The sequence below is a fragment of the Chionomys nivalis genome, chromosome 6, assembly GCF_950005125.1.
Source record: "Chionomys nivalis chromosome 6, mChiNiv1.1, whole genome shotgun sequence".
NCBI lineage: Eukaryota > Metazoa > Chordata > Mammalia > Rodentia > Cricetidae > Chionomys > Chionomys nivalis.
Window position 1 is genome coordinate 76,232,113 of NC_080091.1, and position 22,975 is coordinate 76,255,087.

At 43.8% G+C, this 22,975-nt stretch overlaps 1 protein-coding gene across 2 annotated transcripts in view; it reads left to right on the forward strand.

The window, feature by feature from the left end:
* The window catches only part of Kit (KIT proto-oncogene, receptor tyrosine kinase), a 77,576-nt gene that overhangs the window by 36,112 nt on the left and 18,489 nt on the right, over positions 1-22,975 (forward strand). For both annotated transcript variants that reach the window (XM_057772229.1, XM_057772230.1), the window contains exons 5-7: positions 4,060-4,228; positions 8,852-9,041; positions 10,961-11,076. In XM_057772229.1, coding sequence (XP_057628212.1) covers positions 4,060-4,228; positions 8,852-9,041; positions 10,961-11,076 — 475 coding nt within the window. The remainder of the gene's footprint in view (positions 1-4,059; positions 4,229-8,851; positions 9,042-10,960; positions 11,077-22,975) is intronic.

The following is a 22,975-nucleotide window of genomic DNA, read 5'->3' on the forward strand; positions in this document are numbered from 1 at the left end:
TTGCCTGTATATATTACAACATATGCATTTTTATTATTAGTGGAAACTATCTGCCATATTCTCACTATATTTTGAGAAAAGAGTGGACACTAGCCTCAGGTTATTACTTAATACTTTCATTTTCTTTCTTTTTTTTTTTTTTTTTAAACTTTAGTAAGGAGATTCAGAAACAAAGCAAATGAATCACTGTATAACCTGCTTAGGCCAGATGATAGCAAGCGTTGCCAGCAACCCTCTCTCCTCTTCTTGTGGAGAATAAATGGTGTGATGTGTGGCCCACAAAGCTCTTCTGAGCCCCAAAGAGTGGCCAGGGATGGGGTTCTCCCTTCACGCAGCTTGAACTCCCCCTTTGAGCCTGGTTACCTGAGATGAAGTTGCTAATGGTTTTCTGTTTGTTTTAGTTGCTATTAATAAAATGGTTGTCGTTAATGTGAAATGTTTGGACGTGCTTATGTTCTCATTCAGTTGACAAATTTATATTGAATGCCTACTGCATGTCAGATTCGCTGTGTTGGGCAAATCTGTCTATCTTAAATAAATTCTAGCCAGATACTCCACTCCTCCATCTCTCTTTCCTTCAGTGCTAAGACTTGAACCCAGAGGCATTATGCCTGCTAGGTAGGCAAGGGCATTGTCATTACAATTTTAGACAGTTTTATTTGGAGATTTCTTTCTTTTTTCTGAAATAACTCAGTAACAAGGCTTTTAAAACGCTTAATTTTCCTAACATTTTGCATTAAAATTCCCATTGACTGAGTTTCCTTTCTATTTTTAAGTAATTTTAGTAGATGATTCCCTAGCCCATTCACATATGGGAATGTGAAATGAATAAAAAAATACATTTCATTCCTCCTCTTCCTCCTCCTCTTGGCCAATGTTCAACGTTGACAATTTCGTGCCTGCATGAAGAGTTCTGTGCTAAACGCATAACCATGGTGATCCGCACAATGATGGTATTTGTTCAGACCTTGATGGATGATATCTTGCTCCGTCTATGAAGCCTGCCACTGGCCTGGAGAATGGATTGTACTGGAGACTCATTCTTTTAAACCAATGACTCAGAGAAGCCAGCTTTAGTTTTTAGACTATCTAATGTAATAAAAATCATAGCTTCTGTATGGATTTTGGGCTAACCTTACAGAGCGCAATCCCATATTAATTGGCTTTCTATAAATTGTTGATTTCAGATGAGAGAACAATTTAAGCTGTGTGTGTGTGTGTGTGTGTGTGTCTATTTGGAAATTAGCCCTGTTAAGATGAGAAATTCAATTGCCCCAGGTGGTTTTGCTCTGAACCACGTTTCCCAGGAGCCCTCATGCCATTCCCAATTAACCCTCCGGCGATGCTAGCTAATTCTTTAGTGTTCAGAACTCTTCGGGGAGCACCCAGTGTGTGCCTCCAAGGGTTAAAGCAAAGCAAATCATGTGCAGACAGCATGCAATGTGTGACTTGCAGATGGGGCTCTTGGCTCTCGGCCAGGGTTCACCAGGAATCTTTTATTGATCCTTTGGCATAATTTGGAATGCTGTTAGCACTATCAGATTATTTTAAAAATCCGTAATATTTTCTCCTGACCATTTAGAGGAAGTTTCACTCATGAGAAATGGAAGCCACAATGCGATCCTAAGATTGGCTGTGATTATTTGCTCAAGCGTACGTCTCAGGGTTTCTGTGGTGGCTGTGGATCTCGGCTGGCTTTCCTAGTGCTTTCCAAACGCTAACGTGTCTATTCACTCTTACTTCTGAGCTTGGTGGTTGTTAAGTTGTGGTCTTTGACTTGAGGTGTTGCTAGGACGCCATTTTTGATCAAGCTGTTTTGTTCTGCCCTGACCATCTCAGAGTTTGTGCTGAGCACCCTTTTGGGGACTCTCTGGCCCTACTAGGGAGTGGTGTCCCATCTGCTCGGTGTCACTGTGGCTTTGGAGAGAATTCAGAAAGAGTGGCCTAAAGGCCATCATGAGGATGGTTCATTTTGTTTCGATAGTGATCCTATGTGGGAGAATGACAGCTTCCTACCACTTATAAACACCTAGAAGGGATGGCCTGGAATCTGCAGCTGTCTGTATGGGAACAGCGTTTGAAGCACTATTGTTAGCTCACACCTTTTAGAAACAGAGGCCGAAGCCAGCTGTGTCTTTGACTTGATCAAGAGCTCGCAGCCAATTAATGGCCACATAGATTCTCTTTTATTAATCCTTGGGCCATCAACTTTTATGTATGCTTATTTTAATGTCATAGGATTCCAAACCTCGTGGGCTGGGCATCAGCTCTGTAGCAGAGCGCTTGTCTTGCCTGTGTAAGGCTTTTGGTCTCCATGCTTGAATAACAGTTCTTAAACTATAATTATACGAGGAAAAAGAAAGGTATTGTCTGTTTGTCGCTAGTAATGCTGTATATATAATGGAAATATAATGTGACCTTCACAGGCTATTTAAAAATTTCCAGTAGACACATTCCAAAAGTAAATGGTTTTAATGTCATATTTGACTCAGAAATAAGAAATACTATCATTTCTTACAAAAATTACCATAAAGGTTATTAATGTATTCTGCATCTTAGATAATTCTAAGTAGCCAGAATCTGGCATATCTTATATGTGAACTCTCAGCTACCACATTTGGAGTGTTCCAAGGTCACAAGTGGCCAGGTAGCCTGTGTGCTTGCTATGTTTGTTTCTCTTGTCTTTTCCCCATGTGTGTGCCTTTTCACTTGGTTTCAGTTGTAAGATTGATGCTTGTTTGTGATAGCTTCACACTATTGTAGCCCAAGCTGGCCTTGAACCTGTGGCCGTTGGCCTGTCTCAGCTGCTAAATGTTGGCTCTACAGAGGTGAGCTACCCTACCCCTTCCTGTGCTAAGTAATAAAAAAATTTCTCTCATTTCCTAAACAGTCATAGTCTTCACTGTGACATCTACCTGATGGAAATTCATGTTGTTTCAAGTGTAATGGCAGTCACATCCTGGAACTTTTGTCTTGTCCCTTAGACACAGATGATCTGAGGACCTGCGGGTCCTGCCAAGCTCCTTTCCTGCATCGTTCCCATTATGAGCACTGGCCGCCCAGTAGCAGCTCCTGCTTGCTCGTGTTCTTTAGTGGCTGTTTCCCCATTGTAACAGCAACACACATTGTGCGCATGGCAGCAAATGCAGCCTAGCGCTGGCTGCCTGTGGTACTTCCCATGCAAGCATCTCTCCATGTGTGGTCTGCAGCCAGATCACAAGAGCCGTGTCACAAGGGCAGAACCATGGTCCTTTCTGGTCAGCCTGCTCAAATGCTTTGTGATGTGGTCTTGTATGTGTCATGTGCCCCGTCACTTCCATAGTTCAGAAAATGTGACTGGGTTGATTAAATGTGGTGAACCTCCAACTCAGCTGTACGTATTGTGACTCTCATTTTAGTTTTGAAGAGACTAAATGTTAATACAGAGATTATATGTTTCATTTTGGTCCCTAGATGCACACATGAAAAGGTAACAGGAGGGACTGGAGATGGAGCTCAGCGGAAGCCTGCTTGCCTCGCACGCATGCGTGTGAAGCCCTGGGCTCAGTGCATAGCACAGCAGAAACTGTGCCTGATGGTGGCATAGGCCAGTGATGCCAGCACTCAAACAGGGGTTCTAGGTCATTCTTGGCTACATAGGGAGTTAGAAGCTACCCTGGGCTATCTTGGGCTGCTGCATGGAGATCCTGCCTTTAAGGGGGTAGGGTCGGAAATGTTACTATGATGTAAGTGTGCTGACTCATTATGAAACATCAGTATTCTGTAATAGTTCTTCCGTGGGGACGACTGAAAATCTAATACGGCGGAGAACTTGGAATGAATTTTTCTCATTTTTCCTCAATCATTCATAATGACTATCTTTCAATATAATCCTGTGATATGAAGGTTTCTAGTGACAGGCTTGTCACGACGCCTTATTATTCCTCCTCGGTAGTGTATAATGAATGCTAATATGGAGAAGTTAATTGCTGCTATTTTTAATTTAGGAAAGATCTTGAATATAAATTATATGGTAATCTTTGATTTTTTTTTTCCCCCTTCCCTTTCTGAAAACCACAGGCTAAAGCGCAGGTGAAACAGAGTAGCTGGCATCGGGGCGACTTCGATTATGAACGCCAGGAGACGCTGACTATCAGCTCGGCAAGAGTTAACGATTCTGGAGTCTTCATGTGTTATGCCAATAATACTTTTGGATCCGCAAATGTCACAACAACCTTGAAAGTAGTAGGTAAATATCTCTATGGGAATGTATAAATTACCGGCAATAGTGAGAGGAGAAATTGCTAGATAGTTTCCTTTCTATGCAAATGGGATTCTAAGAACCCATTCGTAGAATGTATTATCGCCGAATGAATGAATGAGTGAATATTATCCCTGGAGCCTCTTTGCCAGAAGAACACCAAACCAAATCCTACCAGTTTGCCCCAAAAGACAATGGAGAAGAGCCCCTGAAGTTCATTCTGTGTTCCCTCCCCGAGCAAGCAAAGCACACACTGACTTTGCCCCCACACTGTAGCCTTTGCTGAGGGCTATGAGCCTGGAGATGACCATAGATGGCCTTTGTCAGGCTTCAAAGATGCGAGAGCCTGGAGGATTTCTCTGTCTCCCATACTTTGTTTTTGCCGGTTGTCGGCTTTAGTCCCTCTGTGGTCTGTGCTGAATTGGGCTTCTCCAGTCTTTTTTTGCTCTTCTCCTTCCCTGCTCCCTGTAGCTTGAAATTTCATCGCTGAGGCCTTCAGGAAGGTGGAATTGGTCCTGGCGAGCATTGCTTAGAGGAGGTCCTCTCTCTGCCCCCAGAGTCTCCACATCTGCTCAGCATAGTAGGGTTAGCTTTGGTCTTCCCAAGGCTAGACATCCCACGAGTGTTTACTCCCCAGGCAGCTGCTCTTAAAGAGAGGCAGTGCATAGTGGCTTCCTTGTTATTTTTTGTTTTACCCAGACCAGTAATAATTGTCTCAAAATTATTTTATTCATAGTTTTCTTCTTTCTATTTTTTCCATTCATTCTTTCTTTGGTTCCTATGTGGTTTTTTAATTGTCTATCTTTAATGTAATTGAATTGTAAAATTATATATATATATATTCATACCTTTTTAATGCAACCATTTTCTTGCTACTTGCCTTTTGATAGCCCACATGTAGCGCGGTGAAACTCATCTTCGTAAGCAGTAATAAAGCAAAGCACTGTTTGTTTTCGTCTCTCTTCTTTCCCCACCCCAGATTTCAGCAATTTATGGAACAGAGCTCTGTGTGTTTTTTTTTAACCCCCTTTAGTTATGTCATAAAAATTTGGTGTTTCTGCCCAAGTTCTAATGGAAAGTCTCTCAACAGACGAACACAGAGAAGATTCTCCGCTTATAATTATAGAGTCATCACACAGAAAGTGTGCTCCTCTGTCCCCAAATGTGATCGTGAGCCATTTATTAATTTGAATAGAGGGCTATGCTTTTAAAATATTAAACTCCATAAGCACTAATTTGCTAAGTTGATTAGGGAGCATGTTGATATATCCTCTTCAGCTCCAGAAAGCAATTAGGAAGGATGTTTTGAGCATATTGTAGTATGTAATCGGATTTTAAAAATCCATTCATCAGTTTCCAAGAAGTACAAATGTGTGACTGGAAAGCCAGCCCCGTGGCTGTGAAATCCAAATCTGGTTTTACCGTAGGTTAGGAGTGGGTCGTGGTGGGACAGGAACAGGAAAGGGCAGTGAGGGGGTTCGGATCCAACCTGGGATGGGTGTTAGAGTAAGACTGTGGGATCCTGCTGACTTTATTTTTATTCTTTAATATTTAGAATTGTGTACAATGAAGGCCCACAACTAATGTTACAGGGCTACATCTAGATCATAAAAATTTTACGATCGCGAAGCAAATGAGTACACTCACCATCTCCCACCGGTACCTTTTGGTCGTTTTTTTGTGGCAAGAGCAGATGGAATCGGGCCTGGGTTTGGGTTAGGGGCTCTGCCATTTGCTGTCTAATGTCCTCCAGTTTTTCTCTACAACCTCCAACTCCCACAGCGTTGGAGATGAGGAGAGGCAGATTTTTATGGGAGTGTCAGACATAGTGTTTGGACCTGATTGGAAGTTAATGTGCCACCAATTTCTTAATAAAGGGGTACTTGAAAAACGACTGAATGTAACAGTTTGTTTAGTCCCTGTTTATGTTATAGTACCTAAGGTAGAGTCTTAATAATTCTTACGTTATAGAAATGTAAAGCTTCGTTCCACCACAGAATATAATCCTACTGTGTTAAGTCAGCCTTTGTTAGTATAGCAAAACACCCAACACAAGCAATTCAAAGGAAGGAAGATTCTATTGCTCATGGTTCCTTCTGGAGACTTGAGGCAAGTCTGGAGCATCATGGTGGGAGCAGGAGGTGGAAGAGAAGCAGAGAGATGCTCACAAAGGACCAGGCACAAGACAGACTCTTCAGAGACATACCCATAATGACCCCGTTTGCTTCAAACAGACCCCCTTCCTGTTCCATTCAGCAGTAGAGTTACCAGTGGATACCCATTGATGAATTTAGACCCCTCATGATCCAGTCACTTCCAACAAGCCTTTTTGCTAGCAACTAAGCCTTTAACATATGGGCCTGTGGGAGGAATATCCTTAATCATAACACCAATATTGAGCAAAGGAGACTATAGAAAACCCAGGACCACTTACATGTTTGCTTTATGGTAGCTATGATATTTGTTTCATTGTGCAGTATCTGGATATATGACCTTGTGATGCAACATTTCTTCTTTTAACATAGCAAGATCTAGCAAACAATAAAACCCTGCTTTGTCCTAAAGAGTGGCAGGGTTTCTGTTGTTCGTGATTCTGATGTTAGGACAGGACCAGCTCCAACTCCAGTTTTTTTATTTTGGAAGATTTTTTTTTCATTCCACCCTGAAAATAATCCTTTTCGAATTGGTTCAGTAGCCAGAGGACACTGGAACAATCCAGTTTTTGACTCTGAGCCTATAGGCAACCAGAGGACCCAACTACAGTGACAGTCTCTTGTGTATACGCAGATAATGCAAAGTTAGTGAAAGTTTACAATTAATTTTAAGCATTTGAAAATGAAATAGAATAAAATTTAAACTTTAACTTGATGTAGCTGATTTTAAAGATTTGAGTATTTTGCTTATTTTTGTATATGGGTATTCATTATTCATTATACATACAGTTTTATTCATGTTCTTATTCTCTCTCACTTAACATGTATAGAGACTCTAAAAAAAGAGGCCATTCTTGGCTTCTCTGAGACCTGTGTTCGAAGCTAGACTTTGCTTTATGTTTTTGGATCCAAATCTAAATCATCAATTTCACCTCTAAATTAGAGATAACAAGCATTACCTGTAAATTAGAGTTATCTCTACATCTCTAACCTGGAGCTGGGGAGATGACTTAGTGGATAAGAGCACTTGTTCTGCAAACCTCAGGAAGTGGAATTCAAATCCTCAACACCTACATAAAAACAACCAAGCACAGCTGTGTACGACTGTGGCCCCATACTGGGGGACAGAGACGGGCAAGTCCCGAGAGCTCCCCAGCCAGCCAGTCTCACTGAAATGGTGGGTCTCTGACGGAGTGGGAGACCTTGTCTGAAGACATTAGGTTGGCCCATGGTGAGGGAGGCACCTGGCATGCTGCTCTTGCCTGACAGGCATGTCTATACTGTTTATGTGCATGTACCATACCTCCAGACACCAAACACGACATACATACATGCAGAGAAAACCCATAACCTGCTTTTCATCTATAAATTAGAGGCTACAGCTCTATGTTCCAGAATGACATAATGTCATAATTATTAAATAAAATGTGTGCTAAAGTGCCTGGGGCAGTTCTTGGCACATAGTGAGCATCCCCTAAATGGTGGCTATAAAAATAAAACTGGGCAATTAGTTTATTGCTCTTTTTCAGGCTGGCTCTTGGATTGTTATATGGCCATTTCTAAGGCTGCATTATTTACTTCACCAATGTTCTGTCATTTCAAGAGTTATCGTAACCTGTACAAATAGCACTTTGTGCATCTCTAACCCATTTTAAGAAGAGTCCTCAAATGGAAATTATAGGATTTAGACTTAAAAATAGATAATTTAAAAAAAGAAAATCTCGATCGCTAACGGGTTCTGAGAAGAAGCGTGCCAGTTTGTCGTGTGTGGTTCTCTGCGCTTCTTTGAACACACTTGAGATTCTTGGGTTTATTTTAAATTAGTTTTGCTATTTTTAATAAATGGAAAGTTCTCTCCATATTTTAATCACCGGTTTAGCTAAACATTCTCCCCCATAGCTGTAGTCTAATGTCCTCTTTCCCATTTCCTTAATTCAGATTTGCCCTTCACGATATTCTCCTTTAGTTGCTTCCAAAGCCACCCACCACTATCCCCCATAAGAAGTAAGAGCCCCGTTTTCGCTGTCTGACTGATGGCCAGATCCTTCTCTTCAGATACACAATGATGTTTTCTGCATCATTTTCATCATACATTAGAGCTTGGACTAGCCTTCACTCGGTAATGGTACTTTCTTGCTACGTTTGTAATTGTTCCGGGTCTAGATGGGGGCTATTTTAGTAAAATACCCTAGGCCTTGAACCTCCCAAGTCTGAAGACAGTGGCTGGAGAGGACCTTTTAGGGAATTGCTAGTGATGCATGATACAAGGCGGAGACGTGGGTGTGTGCCTCTTCTCACCCAAGGACAGAGTGAAGAGCAGGAGGAGGGCAGTGGCTGGCTCACATCTTCTCCCTGGTTGTTCCTCAACACTGGAAGTCATCACTTTTGTAATCCTAAGGTGACGTGTGTTCCTTCTCAGTTATGAATACTGATGGCTGTCTTATTCTGTCACAATCAGATAAGGGATTCATCAACATCTTCCCCGTGAAGAACACTACGGTATTTGTAAACGACGGAGAAAATGTGGATTTGGTGGTTGAATACGAGGCCTACCCCAAACCCGAACATCAGCAGTGGATATATATGAACAGGACCTCCCCTAACAAGTGGGAAGATTATCTCAAGTCTGATAATAAAAGTAACATCAGGTAAGAAAGGGACTCGAGTCCTTCTCTCCCGGCTGCCTTCCCAGGTCCTGGTGACCCGGCCATGCATGGAGAGATGTCAGATTAGAGCCACCTGTGTCCTCAGCCTGAGGATTTCATTTCGGCATGGGTTAGAATGTTCACTGCACACAGGTGTATGCATGCCGTCTCAGTTTCTCGTTTGGAAAGTGGGGGTTACGTTTCTCTTAGTTTTTAAGGATAACCCAAAGCAATAACTGTCACATCTTCAGGACACAAGAATTCTCCTTAGGAAGAAGGGGAAGATACATTAGTTACTACTTTATTAAAACTCTGAGGGTAACTATGAATTATTAAGCTTTGGGCCAGGTGATCAGTTGCTTTCTTTACTATCAGATCTCTTATTAGATATTTGAAACATTATAGTTCCAATAGTAGCAGTAATGATGCCTTGTGTGCTTTCATTTGTTTCTGTCATTTTTGCCTGACCTGTCTCAGCATAAATCTTAGAAGGACACTTAATTTTTTTTAAATGGAGTTTGTTATGTGGCTGTGTAATGACACAGTGAGCGGCATAATGCATCCCTAGCGTGTCCCACAGCACGCGTGAAGCTCAGAGGCCCTTAGGAGTCAGTTCTCTCCTTCTGCCTTTTCCATGCATTCCCGGGATCAAACTCAGGTGCTCGTGTTGGATGCATCTTCACCCACTCTTCTCACTGGCTCTGGAGCACTCTTAATCCCCCATTTTTGTGCATGAGGAAACCAAAGCCCAGAAGGGTGAACCGAGGTGACCATGATCAAATGACTAAGAAGGGGCTGGTAACTGGGTGGGGTTTGTTATTTCATTCCGGAGCTGCTGCCTGTTGGGTGAACACAAGTGAGAATGGATAGGCTAGCCTGGACTCTTGATGGTTGGGCTGAAGAGGATGGAGTTGGGGAGCACCCAATAGGAGAGGAGTGGCCAAGTTGGTATCTACCCAGTAGCAGAGGCCTGGCTGAGGTGAGGTGCACTTACATTGGCATCTTGCATGCATTTGTTTAAAAAGGAATTGCCACAGGCCAGTTCCCGAGAAGCTGAGCCTGAGACAAGAGTTCAGTGGCGTGGGATTTCTGCATAGAGAAAGCTGAGGGAACAGGAAAGCTGCTGCGTAAGGACCTTTGGGAACTCTGCACTTAGCTGCTGTACCTGGCCGTTCAAGGGGACCCTTGGGTGAAGGGTACAGATGTGAGGTGTGCTGAACTGCACCCCATAACAGGGGTCCATGGGGGCATGGAAATAGGCCCGGAGAGAGGCACCTCCACATGAGGCTGAGATTAGGAAGTTTGATCTAGCGGCAGTTTGTCTACTGAGTAGTGGAAAGAGAGAGCAAGGGCACCGAGCAGGGTAGCTGGCCATGGTCTTGCACAGCTGATCCGTCCCTCTAGAGCTCACACTAGCTCAAGGGTTATACAGTGTCCCATCCTCACAGCCATCTTGTAGGTCCCTGAGTAGAGCAGACACTTGAATAACAAATATTGCCGGCAACTCTGGGAGTCAAAGGAACATAGCGTTTGTTATTGACAGAAGCAAGGCAGGGCGACAATGGGTGGAGGAGGTCGTGATTATGGGGATCCCAAGGGCCTGAGGAATTGATATGAAGATAGCGGGTGTGTGCAGGCTATTGAGCTAGGACAAGAGTTCAAGGTACTCTACAGTGTGCAAAATAGGAAGTGGTCGTGAGGGTAGCCTGGGGCAGGTAGGCAAAGGCTTGGCTAGCCTATTGCTGTGTCTTCACACACAGGTTTTTGTCCCAAATGCAGTGATGTGCATGTCTTTGTGAATCCAATGATTCATTGATATTTTCCCCCAATAGGCATCTCTTTCCAAGTAGAAACAGCGCCAGAGACTTGCATTTTAGGACAGGCTGTCCGCAGGGGGCTGATTTATTGTCCTTCCTTTGCAGGTACGCCAGCGAACTTCATCTGACCAGATTAAAAGGCACAGAAGGAGGCACTTACACCTTCCTGGTGTCCAACTCTGATGTCAGCGCTTCCGTGACATTTAACGTTTATGTGAACAGTAAGTAAATTGCAGGACTCCTTATCTTTTTATTTGGTGCTATTGCATGCAGCAGCTCGTGTGTTTAACAGCTGCCGAGCTGCGTTTCTTGTGTGCTATGTAAATAATGTTTCATGATAATTTTGACCTTAACAAAGACCTCGTGGTTTGGTGGTTGGAAGAGAAGCCGATTCCCTGTCCTACATTTCACTGGCCACACGACCTCGCAGAAGCGGTGTGAATTTCCGAAGGCCGCCTCTGAAGTAAACAGAGGAGCCCGGGGAGGCTGACATTAGGAGTGAAGAGAAAGTGTATTATTATTGATTGTTGAGCTGGAAAGCCAGATGTTGAATGGGAGCTGGGATTTGCCACTGGGTGGGGGAGAGGTACTGTTAAGCCCTGACATGAATTTTTTCTTCCCAGAGCGTTCTCTCTTCAGGCTGTGATATACCATTTATGTTTAGATTGTTCGCCCACTAAGATCAATGCGATATTGACCCAGCTCAATGGGTCACCCCTGAGTACTTTAGGAGTACCGAGGGAGCAGACCACAAGTGGTTTGGTGGGGGGCAACTGCCTGTCGTCATGGGAACTCAACACCAAAGTCCTGCACTACTGTGGTTCTTAGAGAATATCTAAGCGGAGGTGGAGGCCAAGTCGACAGAAGTCAACCCTTGCTGCAGCTTCTGCTCAGTGAAGGGTTTCTTCTTGGCTCTGTTCTGGGTCCAGCCTGCATGGACAAGGAAGAATTATACCTACCACAGTGTTCCAGATGGTGGCCCAGTAAACATGTGACTGTTAAGAATTATCCATCCTGAGTGTGTGGAGTCTGGGGTGGATGTTCCCATGTTAGTTACTTGTTGCAAGAGAATGGAGAATAGCAGCTTGGGGTTCGTGCTTGTGGGGAATGTGCCCATCTTGGCAGCTAGGGCATGGCCAAGAATTATCCATCCTGAGTGTGTGGAGTCTGGGGTGGATGTTCCCATGTTAGTTACTTGTTGCAAGAGAATGGAGAACAGCAGCTTGGGGTTTGTGCTTGTAGGGAATGTGCCCATCTTGGCAGCGAGGGCATGGCTCTGGGGTTAGGTCTGTAGCAGTAGGAGCTTGAAGCTTAACTTGTTCACCTTATGACTAACCAGGAAGTAGAGAACTGAGGCCAGAAGCTAGTCCACAACCCTCAGTGGTTGTAGATGATGGTGGGAGGGTAGGGTAGAGTGAGGGGGGCACAGCAAGGGTGAAGCAGGATTAATAAAAATTCAGAGGGAGAAATTGGGGTTCAACCTGAAGGTCAGAAATGCAAAATAGCCAGCCACTGGCTCTTACCTCTACCTTAGCCTGAAATGGTGATTCTGCCTCTAAGAGTCTCAGAATGAGATGGACCAAAAGCTGTCTCCTCCTGTTTTATAATCCTCTCTAGGGCTGGGATTAAAGGCATGCACCATTGCTGTCTGGTTGCTATGGCATGCTGGTGTGGCAACTGGGATTAAAGGTGTTTGTTATTGCTGCCTGGTCTATAAGGCTGCCCAGGGTGGCTGTTTTACTTTTCTATCCTCAGGCAAGTTTATTTATTTATTTATTAAAATACAAGTGAAATGCCACTGCATGAGGGGAGCTTCTTCCTGCCCCTGGAACAGCTTACCTGCTATGGTTTCACGTATATTTATTCATTCCACTTGGCCCCGCCTTTCTTGATAGCAGGTTGGGTGGGGTCAGATCCATTTGTTATTGAAGAAGGGAGGCAACTAGCAAAGCTCTGCTCTGGACTGCTTTTCTTGCCATCTAGAGTTGCCTGTTTGTGTCAGCATTTCTAGAATTGTGTTTCCTGATTATGATGTCGTATCAGGGTGCTCTAAAGGAACAGACCTGCTAGAACACACACACACACACACACACACACACGGAATTATTAGATTGTCTAAGGGAATGTTGTCTGCGTAGTCCAACAGTGGCTGTCTCATTCAGTCTGCCAGACTGAGTGTCTCAGCAGTCCCAATCTGGTACAGAGGGCCAGGAGGATTCCTGGAGAGCCCTGATCTTCAGTCTTCATTGCCATCCTGAAAGACCCAGACTTAGGTAGGTCTTCCTGCTTCAAGTCACCTGGTCAAGAAAATCCCTCTCAGGAATGTTTGGGTTTTAGTCAATTCCTGAAGCAGTCAGCTTGACAACCAAGATGGGCACCACAGGCAGCAGTACTCATTTGAGCTATGCATCATGGTACCTGCCTCTCTGATCACAGCGTTCTGGGAGGTGGAGGCTGATAGATCCCTGTGAATTCCAGGCCAGTCCGGTTTAGACAGCGAGACCCTGTCTCTAGCGGAAAGTGTCACATGCCAATAATTAAGTACTTTTATGTTGCTAACTGTCCCAGAATCCCTGTTGACTTACGTTCTACCTCCTTGAAGGGCGATGGTGTGTGGGATGGGGTGAACAATCCCAAACTCTGGACCCCAGAGCTCCTCCTTTCCAAAGCTCAAACTATTCCTATATAGCCAAATGGCTCTTTTTTGCCTGAATAGTAAGTTACAATATGGGAAATAATACCAAAGCCTGTGAGAATAAGAATATATACTTCTGGGTGTCCGAAAAATCAGAATAAGTGTTGATAGAGAATAGGGTCACCTCCTCCAGTGTTAATTAATATTTCTGTTCCTCAGAACAGTTTTGATTATTTGGTATCTCATTGGCCCTCAATTCAAATATTTCTAGATTAATTCAGATGTTAATCAAGGGAGCTTAATATATTACACATGGGCAAAATTACCTACTTCTGGAAACCTTAATATTCAACTAATTTAAGAGACGACAGTAGGCAAATGAGTATCTTTGCAAGCATAATGTGGAAATTGTTCATGCAGACCTTGATTCTGGGTGTAGTGGGCGCCGCTCACCTACCTACTCCAAGCCCTGCAATCCATTGCTGATCAATACTCCAGAAAATACAGGAAGAGCCAGTTAATAGAAAAGCAAAACAAAGAAACAGGTGGACGGCGCATAAGGCTTCGCCAGGCTTCACGGGTATGAGAAACATTCTTCCAGGTTGCTCCTTCCAAATGCTGCTTGTGTATTCCTGTGCTTTCCCATTGTGGACCAGAGGCAGCAGATCATAGGGGAGCTTGCTTCATGGAACCCGTCGAGAAGCTCATCCCGTTATCTTTTTGCCTGGGCCTCTGACCAGAGGGGCATTTAGATAGGTGACTCTTTCCCTCCTTTCCCAGGGTTATCACCTGCCACTTGGGCATGAGACACTGACCCAGCACGATTCTTTCTCTCTCTGGTGGCAGAATTGCTGTTGTTTGATTTATGATGCTGCCTGGCCCCACCAGGCAGGGTCATTTACAGTCAGGTCTGCTGGGGGAGCACCACTGACTTCCAACATGATCCGCCCCCTGTCTCGGGCAGGGCTCTCCAGCAAGCACCTAGCCCGTTTCATCACTCTGGGTGTGTGGAGGTCGGTGCAATGGGCTCTGCTCTCCCAGGTTAAACTCTTCAGGAAGCCTTTTTATTCAGTCGCTTTCTTGCAAATGCTAAGTTGACAGAAGCCATTCATTCCACTCAGAAGGCACACTGGATTTACAAATGGCTTTGACGGTGAACATAGTATTCAAACTGTCCACCTCTTGTGAGGCCTGTCGCAATTGCTGTTATACTTGACAGTATTATGGGTTAGGTTTCTTTCTTTTTTAGTTTTTGCAGTGGACTTAAAATCAAAAACTAAAATCAGGGGCTAGGGATGTTTTTCAATTGGTAAAATACTTCCCTATTATGTTCCAGTCCCTAGTATTGCATAAAACCAAGCCAAAGCATGAGGCAGGAGGGTCAAAAGTTCAAGGTCATTCTGAGCTCTGCTGTGAGTTGACGCCAGCCTGAGCTGTGTTTGAAACCAACCAACAACGAAAGCTGTTTTAAAATCGGGACCCTGGGAATCAGTGGTGTCCATTTTGACATCCTAGGGTAACGATGACAGTTATGGCTAACGCTATGCATGGGTTTCTTCTGTAAATAAGCTTAGCCTCCAGGGGGAAAGGAATTATGTTCTGCAAAAATTAGAATTAATAAAAGTCAAGATAATAAATGCACTGGGTTAGTACAGGAATTCAGGCTACTTAGTGACACTGACGCATAATTGCTTACGAGATTCGGTGCTAAGAAATGCTAATGCAAGTCCTTGATTTGTCGTGGTCGAAATTCTTGAGAAATTCATTTATTCTAAAATTTTCTCATGTTGATTACAGTATAGTTAGTGTGTGGGGGCAGGGGGACTCATCATTTATATACATATATGACTTGGAGTTATCATAAACACAAAATAAAGTCACACTTTTCCCCCCCATTGAATTTCATTATTGTAAGTCCTCTTGGGAGTGCTTACCCGAGGTGTATGTAAAAGTCAAATTCTTAGTTCTGAAAAGTTTGATGCCCTTTGGGGAAAATGGTGATGTGTTTCCCTTGCAAATGAAACTTTGGGGGAAGCATATCATTGCAAAAAGCCCAAACTAGTCTCCATTAGACACTACTCTTTCCCAGAATCCTCTCGATATTGGGAAAAATTCTGTGTGGGTAGGCCTCATTTCTCTTGTCCTTTCGTACTGGGAGAAATAGTTAATAGATAAAAACCGATCTGGATTACTGTATGGCTTGCTTATCCGGAGCCTCTGGCAGTGGTTACCACACAGGTCAGAGACTTAGGTGTCGGCCAGGAGAAGGAAATGAAAGACCAGATGCAGACATTCAGTTGAACTCATTCACTTGACTTTTGGGATTTGTTTCTCTCATTCCAAATCTGTACTTTTTAAATAAAGGACAGACTTTCTAATGGATTTCAAAGGGCGATCAGCAAAACAAATCTTTTTATAATTTTATTTTGACTTTTAATCTCAAATATCTCTGTGAGTCTTGGAGTTATATTTATATAGTTGATGGAGAAAACGATGCTTGCTATAATGTTCGTTATTGTTCAGACCTCTGAACATCATCTGGTAGCTAAATATGTAGTCTAAAAGGGTCATGGATAGCTCTTTCTCCAGTCTTAAGGAGTTTTCTTCAGTGGCAAACTTCAGCCATGGAGGAGGGCTACTGAGGTCCACAGGCAAGGGGCCAGCACGGACTCACCTCCCTCAGGGCAGTCTACAGAGCCGACTGGTAAGCTAGACTGGAGCCCACAGGGGAGGGCTGGACCACACCACACTGGGTCTCTGCACCACCACAACTTCACTCCATTCCTGGAAGGGTGCTAACAGGGCACCAGCAGCAATTTAAGAAAATGCTCAATAATGGATTATTTCTAAATCACTGCATCAAATAATTAACATCCTGCTTGGTGCTCACGTGATTATTTATAGATGCTGAAGTATGCCCAAATCAGCCAAAGTAATAAATCACCCGAAATGAAGCTCCATGATGAGAAAGTTACCCTTTGACCGTATTTGCGAAGTCCAGACTGCTTTTGATGTATTTTGGGTTATCAATAGATACATCCGGTTACAGATGGTTAGAGCCTCGCTCGGTAGAAGCAAGCCCATTTGCCAACAGCGAAGGTGGACCTGTCAAGCCAGCCATGGAGATGACTTCAGACCGCCTGCCAGCCATCTGGGTTGTCCACTTGGCTGGAATCTCAGGGTCTTTTACCAGTGTGAAAACAAGAATGGCTGCCTGCCTTCAAGGGACTGTGCAATTTGGGGGCTTGGCGTGAGTCTGCCCTTGAAGAAGGCTCCTCATGGAGCAATGAGAGCAAGGCTAAAACTCTCTCCAGATAGCCTGGTCTACAAGAGCTAGTTCCAGGACAGGCTCCAAAGCTACAGAGAAACCCTGTCTCGAAAAAACAAAAAAACAAAACAAAACTTCTCTCCAGAACTGGAGATCGCCTCCCACCCCTTAGCCATGTAGTCTATCTGCCTTCCTCTTCATTGATAGATTTTGGATACTGGAATCGAAGCCTAACGCTTCTGCTGGCCCTCTTGTCTCTGAGTTGCATTTCCAGCACCCCTGCTTTCTATTAAAAAGGGTGTAAGATTTTCCAGACAAGTGGGTGTCTGAACCAACATGCTTTTTTCTGTGGGGTTTTGTTTTAAAAGGCTTTTGCCTTTTAGTGCTTCTGTGAGGGTTGCTTCTGCCGTCAGTAGCTGGGATTCTGAAACAGTAAATAGAGCAATCCTTCATGGAAGTCCATACCGTTTACTTGCTTCTCAGAAGCTGTGGCCTTCCAAGGTGACTGGAATGTAGTTGGTGCTTGTAACTTTGCTGTCTTGTTCCAGGAGGAACTTTCAAGGGCAGAATCCATGCTTCCAAACTGAGTCTTTCCTGAGGGCAGGGACTTCCTGTTTTCATGTGGGTAAAGGACCCTGAGATTCCAGCCAGGTGGGCCACCCAGATGGCTGGCAGGCAGTCTGAAGTGGTCTACAGGGCTGGCTTCGCTGTTGGCAGATGGGCTTGCCATGTGATTTATATGCAGGTTGTTCCACATTGTAGTTGAATGTATCTGCTTATATGTTTTGAAATTCAAGTTTTTCTTACCTCAAAAGTTAGGTTTGGTAAACCAAGAAAATGTATCAAGAAGTAAAAATGAAAAGCGAATTTTATGCTTACCATTTAAAAGGTTTTTTTGTTTTGTTTTCAAAAACAGTTTTCACTGTTTCTCGTTGTTAATATTCCTTATTTATTATCTTCTTCTAGCTCGTGCGTGGGTGTGGGTGTATCTGTCTCTCTGCCTCTGTCTGTCTGTCTGTATGTATACGGCTGTCAGCCGGATGCCCTTGCAGAGCATACAGATTTGGTTCCCAGCACTCACATGGTGGCTCACAACCGTCCATGACTCAAGTTCCAGGGATCAGTTGCCCTCTTCTGACCCTGTCCAGACATATACACTTGGTACACATACGTGGTACACATACATGTAGGCAAAATAGTCATATACATGAAATAAATCTTAACACAGATGAGGTTATGCTAGCTCATATCCTGGCTTTTCAATGCTGAGCACAGATGTCCTGAGAACGTCTTTCCCAGACACAGAATCCTTGCACAGAATCCCTTCTACAGATCTTTCATAACTCCTTTGAGCCCATGTCTGATATAGTTTTGAGACATTATACAGTACGACGGCTCTAAAATGATGAGAATGCGCTTTAAAAGGAATCTGTCAGGAGTTTATAATCATCTTGTTTAATCTTGAATGAGTGACCTTGCCCGAGTGCCTGGAAGTTATGAAATCGCCATCTGTCATCGTGTTTCATGTTCTTCTGTCTTCCACACACTGTCAGTTCCCAGGACCATGCGAAATTAAGGAATCGCTCTCAGGTTGTCTTTCGAATGGTAGTTAATCCATCTAAAAATAGTTGCCGGTTCTTTTCACATTAATCTATTCATAGACTTCATACATTTATTTGAGATCTGGCAGTACTTGAACATGTTTTTATTGTCTCTTAAACCCAGCCTGAGTAATGTTTTGATGTGACTTTTAAACAGTTGTTTTAAAAAGTTATGTGAAAAATTTAATTCTAATAATTTAAATGTTTGTTTAAAATCTTTTTTTTTTTTTTTTTTTTTTTTTTTTAAAAAAAACCATCATTCCCTGGCACTCACACACATCCATCCATGCCAGCCCAGGGCTTACACTCAGGGTGTCAGGCATGGGGACCAGCGCCTTTACTCACTGAGCCGTCTTACTGGCCCCTTGTGTGACATCAAAAAATCTCTTCAGAGAAAGAGACTCTCTTAGGTACTAGAAGGGTTATAGATGTTGAACTAGAAGGGAAACAGATACAGAAACGAGCCATTAACATAGAACCTGAATCTCTTTTCTTCTGAACAAAAGGCAGCAGTAGATGTACTTCTAAACATCTTTCTCACCATTCCCTTCCGTCATATCTCTTGAGATAATCGTCACACTCATGGGAGTGTCTGTGAATGCCAAACCTCTTAGAGAGTGCAGTCACCTGCCTAGGCCCCTGGGCCCTTTATTGCCTATGTGGCTCCTGTGGTCTAACCGTTTCTTCCTAATTAAATGGTGGAGAAGCCGAGAAATCATTCAGGGTGTGACTGTAAACTTGGATGCCGATGCCCCCTGGCTCTTCCTGACAGCTGCGTGAGTGGTCCTTTTATGTCATGGACCTTCTGCTGTGTGGAAATTTCCTTTTCATTTGAGCCAGGTGTGTTTTTACATCACATTAGCCTTGTTCGTTTATAAATGTATGCAGGGTCGCCTCTAATTCAGTGGGAATTTAAATTAATCCAAGAATAGGTACATAATTTTGCTGTGGGCATTATGTCAATATCCTCTGAATTATGTGGCAAAATGAATTACCTACTTTTGCAGAGTAGAAAAATGACATTTCAACCTGTGCCTATGCGTCTTGGCAGCCCGCATAGCTGCTGTGATGGGTGTTTAGGTCCCCTGCTCACATCTGGACCACACAGCACTGAGGAACCATGAATTGAGCTCATTGAGCCTGGCTGAAGAGGCTTTTTCCAAGTAGGGACATTATTTGGGGATTCCATTTTGAAACTATGAGGGGTTTTATGTTTGTTTGAATTGTGCACATGCAGGTGGACAGTGTGTAGAGACCAGAGATTGAACATTTATTAAAGCAAGGTCTCTCCCTTGAACCTTGAGCTTGCTGATTCAGCAAGCCTAAGGAGCCAGCAAGCCCTGTCTTGGCCTCCAACTACTGAGGTTACCGGTGGGGCTGCCCAGTAGGTGCTGGGGTCCCAACCTCAGTTATCATTTCCTAGCTCCTGTCCAGCAAGCGCTTTACCATTGAGCCAGCTCCCCAGCTCCTAGGGGTTCTTTCTGGTGGCTTTTCAGAGCAGGGATTCAGAAAACTGGACTCCCATGTGGCCACTGGGTTTGAGCAGCCAGTGGATCCAGAAAAAAAATTTAAGTAGTTCAAAAGGTCAAAAGAGTTTTAAATAGTTGAAGGTTTTATTTTTGTTTGTCTGTCGAACCAATTTCTGTTTTAAAATGCCTATTTTGGGGTTGATGGTGTACGTAGATCAGTTTGTAGAACTTGCTTATCATGCACGAGGTGTCCTGGGTTTGATCTCCAATGTGAATGAGTGTGGTGGGAGACAGGAAGATCAGAATTTCAAAGTCATCCTTGGCTACCTAGGAAATTTGAACTTAGCCTAGGCTAATGAGACACAGCCAGAATACCCATTTGACACTTTTAGATACCCCTAAGAAGGGACAAAAGATGTTTCCAAAGTATCTATTTTGAGGATCTCAGTAACACGTGTCTACGCTATTTCCTTTAACTTGATTTTAAAAGGTCAGCTGCAGGTATTTTGCTACTGCTTGGTCTGGTCTCTATTCCCTCCCATGCTAACAATACTGTGGCAGAACTCACTATACCTTCTATCCAGACCCAACTAGAATGGCGACAAATTGTTAAACATGGCCACTGCATCACCGTTCTGTCCCAGCAAACCCAGTTATAAAAACAGGAATCCATCCGTTTGGCCACTCCCCATTTGGTCTTTTATTATTTGGGGACCCGAGTCTGTCCCCTCTCAGGCTGATTATAGAATGTGGACAAACTATTCCACATGGGAGCTGATTAAGGTGGGCAGGGCCAGAGATCTCTGCTCAGAGACACTTCTTTGCAGGAGACCAAATGAAAGGCGAGTCTCCCGGCTTCCTTCTGTGTGCCTGCGGCCTCCCAGTGCTGGCTGCCAGCTCTTGTTATGTGTACCACATTCTTAAAATTAATTTTGTTCTTGCTTTCCACATGGACCTGATGGTAGTGAGAAGAATATTTTTCAAAATCACCAATCTGCAGGGTAAACCAGTGTTTAGGATTTTAATTGCATGAGCAACAAATTCTCATGTTTCATTAACAAATGGCCCTCCTACAGGCTGATCGTCATTGTTGGGGGCGCCCGATGGCTCAAGTCTGCGATGCTGTTCAAATAGAAAAGGCTAGTTTAAAAAACCTGCACAAGAAACATGTAACTTAGACACTTCTTAGGCTTATCAAAAACCCCAACTTGGGAGGAATTAGGGAATGTGTCATTTGGTAGCCTACTTATTTCAGAATGTCTAAGAAACTGCAGCTCTGACTTAACCTGGAGAATTGCACGAGTTATGTACCTTTAGCAGTGAAATGCATATTTAATGCCGTACATGGTGCATTGAGCCACTTATAAAATGCAGATAAGCTCAGATTTTCATTTTAGGAATCAGGTCTACCTAGCTCATTCTTTATGCATTAAACATTCTCCTAATACAACCTGCCATGGACAACCCATGCTGGACCAGTGTGCCTTAGCCTTTTCAGAGCGAGATGTCACACCACCAGTATTGAGGACAGGGTTGGGACTAAGATTAAGTAAGGGAACAAAATTGTAGGAGGAACTCACACACTGGTCCCTATGTGCACCTTTGGATTGTCGCACGTGGACTGCTGCTCTGACCCCTTCTGGCCCTGGCCTTCGTTGGGGGTTCTTTAAGGTGCTTTATTTAAAAAACAAAACAACAGCAACAGAACCACACAAAGTGCTGACTCAGGTCTTTAGCTTGCAGAGGAAGCTGGGGGTTGGAGCAGGAATCTTCATTTAGCTTCTCTCAGAGAGTCTAAGGCACATCTAAGGTTTAGGACCTGCTGAGACCCAATAGGGCAAAAGGATTCAACTAGCCTCAGGCAATGACCCCCCTGGGAGAGGAGCTTTTAAAAAACAAAACCACACCACCAAAACCTACTCAGTTAATCAAAGTAGGAACAAGTAGTCCAGCCAGACCACAGCATTGCTGGCCTGGTCCAGCCATTACATAACTGCTACCAGGTGTTGCGCTAGAAGGCTTGGATCCTAGAGAACGCTTGTCACTAAATGTCACTAAAGCAAAGGATAATTGATGGTTTGTGTTTGCGCTGTTCCAATTTTTTAATGGAAAGTTTTTATGCAGTCATTTTCAGCTCCATGTTCACTGTATGACAAAAAAGGTAGGGAGAATAAAGTAGAGGCAATCCATATGCCTTCTAGCCAGTGTCAACACTATTGATGTCATAAAGTATCCTTTTAGCATTTAGGGATTCTTTCTTCCATTCCGCTAACCCGAGAAAAACCCATCTTAGGACATGATGACCTAAGCGAGGACAAGTGACAAAATAAGTAGATCCCTAATGAACCTGAGATGTTTGAGTCCTGCCATCTTTGCCCCCTCTTTGTGTTCTTCCCTACTTATTGTCAGTGTCAGTATTTTTTTTTTAACTCATGTGTCTGTGCATACCTGTAGATTTCCTGTCTTTTGCTTCCCTGTCTTGAGAATAAGGCGACTAGGTCTCCTGGTCAGGAAAGCCTCAGTAAGACTCATCTCCCAGTTATCTCCTTATGACATCAATATTTGTTCCCTTGGGTGGTCTCATATTCATTCACCAGCTCTTGCTGCCACCAGACCTCCGTCGCTAGTCTAACATGTCACTCTGGCCGTTGAGAGTCTGATGGAGGAGGCAAAGCATGAATGAGCTTGAATAACAAAATCAGGTGCTCCCCAGGGCCCCAGGAACGGAAATAGAGACCAGCTCACTTGGCTTGAGAGAAGGGTGGGGTCCCCCGAGAAAAGGGAGATGACTCTTGAGTCTGGAAATGAGAGAAGTGTGGGGTCCCCTGAGAAAAGGGAGATGACTCGAGTCTGGAGAGACCCACCATGTGGCTCCTGCAGTCTCCAGCAAAATAGCATTCTCCTAAGAGTCCACTGTTGTTTTGTGTCCTACTTTTCAGCCTGATCCCACAGTTGCCCGTGATAATTAAATGAAACTTGCCAGATGGATGCTCTCGCAAGACGATAGCTCGTCTTCTTGCTCTATTTGCGAAAGCTGGCATTAGATCCAAATTCTCAAGGATGCTCCTACCTTGAGGATGGCTTTGGAGAGTAGTGGCTCTTTTGTGGTGTTTGCCAAATGGCCTGCCATCAGCAGGACCAGGTTGA